Genomic DNA, 10,928 nt, shown 5'->3' with positions numbered 1-10,928 from the left:
ATCAAATTACAAATATTAAGCATGAAACTTTAGTTACTGAATGAAAGGTAATCAAATTACAAAATATTAAGTATGAAACTTTAATAACATTAATGTATACTTAAGGGTTCAGTTTCTTTTCACTACCATGGTGATCTGACCCTCTGATAAGCATGAGAAGGTTTTTTTTCTTGACCCTGTAAAATAAAGGGTGGAGATAAAGATGATACAAGACTCGAATCACATGGTCGAAACACGGTGGTGATGGGATTCTTCTTTCTTCAATCTTCACAGCTGTAGTGTAAACTTAATCTGAGGGAAAATTGTTTTCAAGGTTCATAACAAAATCTTTTATAAATAAATAAAAAAAAAAATTACTAATAAGAATTAAGGCCTAATTAGTGATTTGGTTTCACCACAATACATGATAGATGTGGGTAGCTTCCCTACTCTCTCCATCCATTCTTCAAACCCCACACCCATTCACAAATAGAAATGTGGTTCAATGTGGCAATGGAAAGCCCATACGCCAGGATTATTTGCTCGGAATCTTAATGCAGTCCATCCGTAACTGTGTAGAGGTACTGTGTTCTTCTTGATCGGATTGAAAAGATTGTATTTCTTTGGATCATTAACTGAATCAAACTTTCCTTTTCCATAACCCAGAACCCAAAAATCATGTCCATGGAGATGCCATGGATGTGTCTCACTGTTATTAGCAGTCATGGTGTTTCCATTTTGTAAGATAATGTCCACGGTAGAAGTAAATTTCAACCTGTAGATAGCATTACTGGAAGTGGCATTAGAGTTCTTGGGTTTGCTATAGATGTCATAATTTGCAGAGTCGTAATTCTCTGGTGGTGAGCTTTGATCAAAGACATGAGTCCAGTTCTGCTCGAGGGCAATGAGATATGGGGTATTGGGTAAGGTGAAGGAGACATTGTTGACTGCCCAGTTCAGGTAGCCATCTATTTGATTTTGGGTATTGAGGAAAGTGATCACTCTGTCTGAAGTGAGAGGTGGTGGCTAAATGTAACCTTGGCGTGCTTTAATGGCGAGACTGTGCCGTAATCACTGTTGTTCCACAAAGGTCCAGTCGGCGGCGTTGTTGCCGGCGATTTTTGGGGATGGTTTGGGTAGTAATTGAAGATGGCAAGCCCAGTTGGTGTCTGAGGCATGCGGGCAATCACATTGACAGCTGCCCAGTAATTCCTTGATGGGTCTTGATCTGCTTTCACTAGAACTGAATATGTCTCACCTGCGTAAATGTTCAGGCTCTTTATAACAAAGGGCTCAACGTAATGCCCATCAGTTTCCGCCACTGTCATGTAATGTCCCTGAAAAACAAAATCCATTAGTATGTTCAGTTCTCAAAAATGGATTAAAATCAAGGAAGAGCATTGGCACTTACCTCTATTTCAAAATTCAGTGCTGATAGAGAAGTTACGCTTGAAATCCTTAGTCGATATATCTTCCCTGGGACTACTGTTATGAAATAGGGAGAGCATTCTGGATTTGTTGCATTACAGAGACCAGCTTCTAAGCTTGAAGAAGATAGAAGAGAGCAATTGTATTTTCCTCTTCCTTGTATCAATAGTGACTGGAACACAATGAAAACAGAGTCAGAAATAAGGGGGGAAAACGGTGTTTGAATTTTGCACATTATATGTTTGATTAAAGACCTAATTGGGATGGAGAGGAATGTAACTAAGACACCTGAGGCTCTCCAACCCAAACAAAGGGTATGGAAGACAATCCTGTGGTCTGTTCATAAGTGCTACTGTGGTACCAATCGTTAAGGATTATACTACTATCATAGTCGTAAGAGAAGGGCTCTGCAACTCCATCAGGAACTGAAACGCGTATTGAGCCATACAATCCAGCTACTCTTTGCATTCCATAGTGGGCATGGTACAGATAAGTTCCAGGCTGCAACATTAGAGACCAAATTGAATGTTAAGATAAAGCATAGAAATGAATTCACTAGTGGGAATCAATTGAACTGACACATAGATAGGCACAAACTTGTATTGGTTGAGCAAATTCTGAATTAAAAAGCAGGTCACAAATCAACCAGCTTAGCTTTCACTTACCCTATCCACTACATATTTGTAAGTATGAGTTTCCCCTGAAGATATAGGATATTGAGTGACTCCTTCTGCTCCATCACTCCATGGAGTTCCAATCGGAAGAAGAAGCATATTAGCAACCAGAGCCCATAAGCATCTCGAAAAGTTTGAAATCAGGAAATCACTGAGAAGGAATTAAAAAAGCTTTGTACCTGTCGAATTCCATGCCAGTGGATTGCGGACATCCTCTGTAAGCAAACTATTCTTAAGTTCCACAATGACAGTATCACCTTGTTGTGCAATGATGGATGGCCCCAGGTGTTTTTCCATTAATCGCAATCGCCAGCTTCTTGTAGCAATCCTGGGACTTGTATTCATACTTAACCTCCCACTTATAATGGCGGATTCTAGCTTCAATTGTTGGAAATGTTAGCAGAGAGACTAAAAAAAGAGTTGTCAAAAGAAGGAAACAAAGAGGCCTTGGGCAATGGAAGGGGATGATCATCTTGTGAATTATCAGATGAATATTTAGTTCTGAGACTGAAATGGGTCTCTGGTAATATCATTAATTTAATTTGATCCTTTGCAAAGCCCCATAATTTGATCCTTTACAAAGCCCCATTATACAGTGAGTTTAGTCGAAGTAAGAGGTTGGTAAAGGAAAATTACAGGTCTGGCTAATTCTTAATCGTCAAATTATTGTCTAATTATCTCTGTGCACATGACACTTGTACATTTTAAAAAAGTTGTAAAAGTTTGAAGCATTTGAGGAGCTAAAATGGATTTGAATTTTAAAAGACTTACACAACCGTTGGATTTTAAAAATATACATATGTTGCACTCACGCACGTAGAAAGAGAATTGGACAAGAATTGGAGACGAGCCGAATCCCTCCTCTAGACAGGATTGGGAGGTAGCCTCGATCCTCTCCAGTGCGCTAGCCCCTCGAGAGGATCATTTTCATCTGATTCCTGATCAATTCCAATCAATCCAAAATGATCCTATTCAGATATTGATTCCTTGTTTTAAGACCCTAAACCCATCAGTCCATTGAACCGATGATTTTTCGGGAAAGCTCTTCGTTTTTTTTTTTTTTTTTTTTTTGGGCTAATGATGAGTATCCAAGCCTTCAGCCTGACTAGTCCCATAGGCCCATATTGACTCTACACCCACATGGATTGGGTCATATCAGAGTTGAATGGGAACCAAACACCCTTTCTAATGTACTGAAGAGCACTAACCACTCTGTGTGAGGGGCTCCAAGAAAGTAAGAGGAGTTCAGCTCAGAACCACACGCTTCTTAAAGCGAAGGTCCCTTGCCAACTTGGCTACCCATTTGGGTTTACAAGAGCAATGACCTTGAAGATAGACATGGAACATAGAAACCAGACAAAGAAAATGATTTCTTATAGTGTTTAATTACTATAGCCTCTCCAATCTTGTATGTAGACAATTCCTCAACCCTTCTGCGATGCCTTATATATATATATTTTTTCTGGTGAATTATTATTGTTACAATTGTCTTTTATTTTTTTAAATATCACATGCAAGATGGTTATTTTATCACTCAGCTATATTATATGATCATTTTGACAGTTGGATAGGGAGGGCATGGTTTAGATTAGCCACGTATCTAATACAAGAGTATGTCCATGCATACATACCTGTTCTCTAGACATTATTACTCCCTTTTGGATTGGCACACATCCCATGTATGTCCATACATACTTACCAATACTCTAACTAGACATTATTGTTCCTTCTCCCAACAGAAAGAGACCCGCACCAGCCACAATGTGGCTGGAGCGTATCCGGTCCTCTCCCCACCTTGAATGAGAATAGACGGTTTAGATTAATATATATATATATATATATATAACTAACTGATGGGTCTGATTTTTTTTTTCTTTTTAACGGCTTTTGATTTTCGAAAAAGAGCAATAGGGTTGTGTCATGACATGTCTTATACTTTAGGTTGTGTTTTGTACACATTATTGGAATAGATTCTATGTGAGCAAATGTAAATAAGTGTCTTCGAAATTGCATGAGAAATAGCATAACTTAATTAAATAAGAGCCATTGAAAAATTAAGAGGAGAATGTCTTTTGAAATTTCATGAAAAATAGAAAAACTTAATTATATAAGAGTTGCTGAAATATTAATAGGAGAACCTATATTTGATAGGCCATATAGTTAAAATAGACATCAAGTTGACAATGACCTTTTAAAGTGATTCTTCCATTAATTTAACTGTCAACTTACATTATTTCACACGACAAAAAGGGGGGACATGATAAGATAGGTTGGATGACAATGTAGATATTTTTTCTTGGAAAATAAAATGAAGACACAAAGGAAAAGACATGAGATTAACGAAGGTTTGTCATTCAATTAAAAGAAAACTATGCTAATCAAACAGGGTAAGTACCGGTCTAGTTATTAATTCTCAATCTATATAAAAGAGACAAAGACAGTGAGATCAACCATGGATAAACTGATTAAGGTCACCCAGTCAAATGAAATGAAATAACAAAATAATGTAAAAAGTATCAAAGGAATTTAATATGAACCGAGTTTCCATGTTCTAGATAAATACCTTGACCGAAGGGTCTGATGGCGTGTAGAGGGTGTTGGGTTTAGATTGCTTACAAAGAGTTTGAGGGAACACTTGTGGTCATTATCGATTTCGTAAAATAAGAGGTGAGAATAATTATGACTTCAGAAAAGTTGGTGTTTCCTCCACCCCATGGTGGAGCAAATAATTTAAACAACATTTTTAGGATTCAGGTGGAATTTGTCAATTTCATTTGATTCCCAACCAATTCTGAATGATCCGATTGAGATGCTGATTCCTTGTTTTAAAACCCTAATCCACCACTAGACTTAGATGGGATTGAAAATTGAATCCATGAATTTATAGGAATTTATGAGAAACCTCTTAGCTCATGGGAGCATTGACCTTGAATATAGACATGAAACAATAAAAAAATGGATAAAGAATTTTTTTTTTTCTTTTAGGGAAATTTACAATGCCACCCCCAAAAGAATGCCACTATTAAAGAGACATCCCTGAATAATACCAAATTATGTTCATACACCCTATCGTCATTCTCTGTTAAGTGAGGCTTTGAAATGTCGATTATATCATTTTCATTAAAACATATAACCTCAGTCTATTTTACAGTAACCCTTCAATACCCCTCACCTTCACCAAGCAAAACCCTTCTCCCCCTTTTCCATTTTGCGCACATCGCCGTTGTTCTCCATTTGTGTGCACTTGCCACCGTTCTCCAACTCTGCACCATCGCCGCCTTCTAATAGCTGAGAGTGCTCTATCCTAAGTTTACATGATCGTGTTGTTAGGGTTGAGAAGAATCACAGAGATCGAGCTGTATATGTCTCAATTTGGGGAAGAAAACGCCCTAAGAACACAATATAGGATTGATGAATAGCAAGAACAAAATCTGGACAGAATAACATACAATAGAATTATAAAACAGTACCTTAAGTAGAATAGAGCAAGAGCAATGGCATTGGGGCGCAAGAGAAACAAGGTTTGATTCTAATTCTAAAATTCGAGATTTGAACCCATTTCTTTACTTCAGATTTCTCAGATTTTGGGGTCTCTCTGCTTCCTCCACATGTTCCGGTTATCCCGCTATGTAATCTAAGTTCCCTTCTCCAAATTTCTTCCTAGAGACTTCAGGTTCCTCGAGCTCGAACTCGAACTCGAACTCGAACTTGAATCCTTCTAGTGAGCATCGGCTTATGTCACATCACAATTCACCAATTGCGTTAGATAATTGTTATTCTAGTGTTTGGTTACTACAATGCCTCAATCTTGTATAACCTATAGAATGAAACGTAATCAAATAATCAAATTAACATGGAGCCCATGCATATTTGTCAATGAATGGATCAATTTGGACTGAGAAAGCGATTGATTTCAATATTATGCATAGATGATAGTATGAGGAACTGGTTCCGAAAGTGTATGCATACATGTTTTGAGAGAGAGAGAGAGAATCTTTAATGGGTCCGTCAAATAAGGATATTTATAACTTCAAGTGGTAATGCAGTTGGTAAGGAATTTTTGCCTCAAGATGTGATTTTAAGTTCTGACTTATTTTATTTCTTTGGAACTATTCACACTGCTGAGTGAGTGCGTGAGAAACTATAATAAAAAAGTGCATGCATACAAGTTTTGAGAGAGAGAGAGAGAGAGAGAGAGAGAGAGGGACACTCAGGAGGAGAGACAGAGGGATGTCTTTAATCGATAAGTGACGGGACGACCAATAGAAAGAGAGTGTGAGTTTAAGAGGTCAGTCAAGAGAGGATATTTTTCTCTTCCACTTGCTGGCTTTTGAATGTTTGACAGCGCGAAATGAAAATTGTTGAATGGGTCAATTTAGATTTTCAAAAGGTCGGGTCTTAGTTTTCCACGTCAAATAGAGCCACTCAAGGGGGAAGTAGCTGAGGATGATCATGTAAACATATGAGAGAGAGAGAGAGAGAGAGAGAGAGAGAAAGGCTGGGCCAGGACACTGTTAGATAAAATGGAATGGTAAAAAAATAGAAATATACGGTACAGGTTTTAAACAGATAAAAATGATCAATGATATAATAAAAAAAAATCAAGAAAAAGAAAATGGCAAACAGATGAAAATGTTCAAAAAAACGATAGTATACTCATGTAATTTAAGAGATTATTACTTGTATACATACATCTAATGTTCCAAAAGCTCTGAAAATCCCAAGATAAAATAATTCAATGGGCTACAAGAAAATGAGATATTGCTAGCTTTAGCTTCTCCTTATTCAATGGGCTATAAGAAGAGATTTTTTCTTATATATAGTATGGAAGTTAAAATCCAAAAATCAAGTATCATATTGTCTTTACTCTTAACTTTTACTAATATTTTTTTTTTAAATTAATTAAATTTTTTAATAAAATTCCTATTTTACCCTTAAAAAACGGATACGCGCTTAAAACGGCTATTTAAAACGTGTTTAAAATGGATTCTTTTGCCGTTTTCCTTTTTTTCCGTATTGTATAATAGCATATGAGAAAATACATTTTAAACGGCAAAAAAATGCAACCGCGTTTTAAACGCAGTTAAAACGCGTTTTAACTAACATTGGGCTAGGATGCCCAACCATGTATTTGCCTCTCTCCCCATCCTAGTGAAATGTGTATGTTTAGTGAGAGAGAGAGAGAGAAAGGGGGGGCGGGGTTTGCGGGTCATGGTTGTCAAAAGTGTTATGACTAGCAAGTGAGGATGAGAAAGTGTGAATGAGCGAATCTGGATTATGGATGGAACAATGGAGTCATAGGCTTTAGGTTTGTAAAATCAAATCCCGTATGAGAACAGTAAATCGCCACTTAGATTTGGGTCTTAAAGACAAAAAAAAAAAAATAAACACATCTAGTAAAGATTAAATATGAAACTTGAATTACATTAATGTGTACTCTAAAGAAGAAGGATTCAGTGTCTCTTCGCTATCATGGTGATCTGATCCTCCGAGGGAAAATTGTGTTCAAGGTTCCTAACAAAATCTTAACTAATAAGAGTTAAGGCCTAATTAATGATTTGGTTTCACCACAGCCCATGATAGATGTGGGTAGCTTCCCAACCTTCTCCACCCCTTCTTCAAACACTACACCCATTCCCATATAGAAATGTGGTTCAATGTGACAATGGAAAGCCCATACGCCAGGATTATTTGCTCGGAATCTTAATGCAGTCCATCCATAACTGTGGAGAGGGACTGTGTTCTTCTTGATCGGATTGACAAGATTGTATTTTTTTGGATCATTGACTGAATCAAACTTTCCTTTTCCATAACTCAGAACCCAAAAATCATGTCCATGGAGATGCCATGGATGTGTCTCACTGTTGTTATCAATCATGGTGTTTCCATTTTGTAAGATAACGTCCACAGTAGAATTAAACTTCAACCTGTAGATAGCATTACTGGAAGTGGCATTAAAGTTCTTGGGTGTGCTGTAGATGTCATAATTTGCAGAGTCGTAATTCTCTGGTGGTGAGCTCTGATCAAAGACATGAGTCCAGTTCTGCTTGAGGGCAATGAGATATGGGGTATTGGGTAAAGTGAAGGAGACATTGTTGACTGCCCATTTCCTGTACCCATCTATTTGATTTTGGGTATTGAGGAAAGTGATCACTCTGTCTGAAGTGAGAGGTGGTGGCTCAATGTAACCTTGGCGTGCTTTAATGGCGAGACTCTGTGCCAACAGGTAATCACTGTCGTTCCACAGAGACCCGGTCGGCGGCGTTGTTGTCGGCGATCTTCGGGGATGGTTTGGGTAGTAATTGAATATGGCAAGCCCAGTTGGTGTCTGAGGTTTACGGCTAATCACATTCACAGCTGCCCAGTAATTCCTTGAAGAGTCTTGATCTGCTTTCACTAGAACTGAATAAGTCTCCCCTGAGTAAATGTTGAGGTTCTTTATAACAAAGGGCTCAACATAATGCCCATCAGTTTCCACCACTGTCATGTTATGTCCCTGAAAAACAAAATCCTTTAATATTTTTAGATCCCAACAATGGATCATAATCAAGGAAGATCATTGGCACTTAATTACCTCTATTTCAAAATTCAAAGCTGATAGAGAAGTCAGGCTTGAAATCCTTAGTCTATATGTCTTCCCTGGAACTACTGTTATGAAATAGGGAGAGCATTCTGGATTTGTTGTATTACAGAGACCAGCTTCTAAGCTTGAAGAAGACAGAAGAGAGCAATTGTATCTTCCTCTTCCTTGTATCAATAGTGACTAAAACACAATGAAAACAGAGTCATAATTAAGGGAAAGGGGAAAAATGGTATTTGAATTTTACGCGTTATATGTTTGATTAAGGACCTAATTGGGATGGAGAGGAATATAACTAAGATACCTGAGGCTCTCCAACCCAAACAAAGGGTTTGGAAGACAAGCCTGTGGCCTGTTCATAAGTGCTGTTGTGGTACAAATCTGTAAGGATTATACTTCTATCGTAGTCGTAAGAGAAGGGCACTGCAACTCCATCAGGAACCGAAACACGTATCGAGCCATACAATCCAGCTGCTCTTTGCATTCCATAGTGGGCATGGTACAGGTAAGTTCCGGGCTGCAACATTAGAGACCAAATTGAATGTTTAGTTAAAAGTACAGAAATGAATTCATTAATGGGAATCAATTGAACTGAAACACAGATAGATACAAACTTGTGTTGGTTGAGCAAATTCTGAGTTAAAAACCAACCAACTTAGCTTAAACTTACCTTATCCACTACATATTTGTAAGTATGAGTTTCCCCTGGTAATATAGGACATTGAGTGACTCCTTCTGTTCCATCACTCCATGGAGTTCCAATCTGAAAGAGAAGCATATTAGCAACAAGAGCCCATGAAGCAGCATCTCAAAAAGTTTGAAATCAGGAACTCAATAAGAAGGAATTAAAAAGCTTTGTACCTGTCGAATTCCATGCCAGTGGATTGCGACGTTCTCTGTAAGCAAACTATTCTTAAGCTCCACAACGACAGTATCACCTTGTTGTGCAATGATGGATGGCCCAGGAGTTTTTCCATTAATTGTGATCACCAGCTTCTTGTAGCAATCCTGGGACTTGTATTCATACTTAACCTCCCATTTATAATGGCGGATTCTAGCTTCTACTGTTGGAAGTGTCAACAGAGAGACTAAAAAAAGAGTTATCAAAAGAAGGAAACCAAGAGGAAGCCTTGGGTAATGGAAAGGAATGATCATCTTGTGAATTCTCAGATGAATATTCAGTTCTGAGACAGAATTGATCGAGTCTGTGGTAATATCATTGATCAGATCCTTTACAAAGCCCCATTTTATAGTGAGTTTAGTCCAGGAAAGAGAATGGTAGAGGAAACTTACAGGTCCGTATTAGCTAAGCGAAAGCACATAGTAATTACTGTGCTGCATACTTTGATTAGTTGAGAGTACTACACCAAACGGAGGAGAGCCTCTCGTTATCTAATGTTCAAAATTCCTTTTATTCAATTCCCTCCGTAAAATAGTAGCATTTTTATTGTTGGATCTATGTAACAGCAAGGAAAAAGGTTCTTCTCACTGGAGGTAAACACCCCCACCCTATTTGTATCTGTGTATTTAGTACGATACAAAAACTCTCGTGTAGTGACCCTAAGAAGTTAGGTGCAACAGTGAAAATTTAATCATGAGATCCCGTTTCTTAAGGCAGAATATTGTGTCCGCTCCAAACCGATTGCACTAACCCCTTGTAGGTCAGATAGATGGTAAATATGTTGACATAATAAGGTTTAGGAATAAATAAGAATTTCTTTTCCAATCTTATTAGAAAACAGGATCAACCATTTGCTAGGATAGGGATTTGAATTAATTAAATTCCATCTCATGGGGTGGGAGAATCATTACCTCAAGTGTCACAAGTGCAACACCTTCTTGAGATGGTATCCCTTCTTCAGTACTGTAGCCAAAACACATAGTAATTTCCAATGGATTCAGTCTTTTTTTTTTTTTTTTACCTCAAGCTGATTTTATTATTTTTAATAAAAAGAAAAAAACAAAGAGAAACCGATACTGTAATACGTTATCATTCTGTTTTAATCTCAGAATCCAGGAAAAACCATATAAAAATTAAAAGGTAAAGTATTTTAATATCATGATTGTCATCACCTTTTTTTTTTTTTATATTAATAAAAGATAATGATGACACCTCATGATTGAGGTGTCCATAATTTGGGGTAACATGACACATTCATCCTCTATCACCATCTTACGGTTTCGGCCAATGAATTGGTTCATATTTATTTAATATCAATTATATATATATATATATCAATAATTAATAAATATCTCTCTTATAATGA

The 10,928-nt window shown here is 37.3% G+C and overlaps 1 protein-coding gene and 1 pseudogene across 1 annotated transcript; both read right to left on the bottom strand.

Annotated features, from left to right (window-relative positions):
* Positions 1–366: 366 nt before the first annotated feature.
* Positions 367–2,482, bottom strand: LOC122074823 (annotated as a pseudogene).
* A 5,002-nt stretch (positions 2,483–7,484) lies between these two features.
* Positions 7,485–9,984, bottom strand: LOC122074908 (L-ascorbate oxidase-like). The gene is made up of 5 exons (XM_042639898.1): positions 9,523–9,984; positions 9,332–9,424; positions 8,966–9,178; positions 8,656–8,844; positions 7,485–8,577 (listed from the first exon to the last, which is right to left on the bottom strand). The coding sequence occupies exons 1-5, from the start codon at positions 9,814–9,816 to the stop codon at positions 7,621–7,623; spliced, it is 1,746 nt and encodes a 581-aa protein (XP_042495832.1). The 5' UTR covers positions 9,817–9,984; the 3' UTR covers positions 7,485–7,620.
* Between the last annotated feature and the right edge of the window lie 944 nt (positions 9,985–10,928).

The sequence above is a fragment of the Macadamia integrifolia genome, chromosome 3, assembly GCF_013358625.1.
Source record: "Macadamia integrifolia cultivar HAES 741 chromosome 3, SCU_Mint_v3, whole genome shotgun sequence".
In the NCBI taxonomy this organism is placed as follows: Eukaryota; Viridiplantae; Streptophyta; class Magnoliopsida; order Proteales; family Proteaceae; genus Macadamia; species Macadamia integrifolia.
The sequence above is the reverse complement of the archived record's forward strand: the minus strand, read 5'-3'. Positions and strand labels throughout refer to the sequence as shown.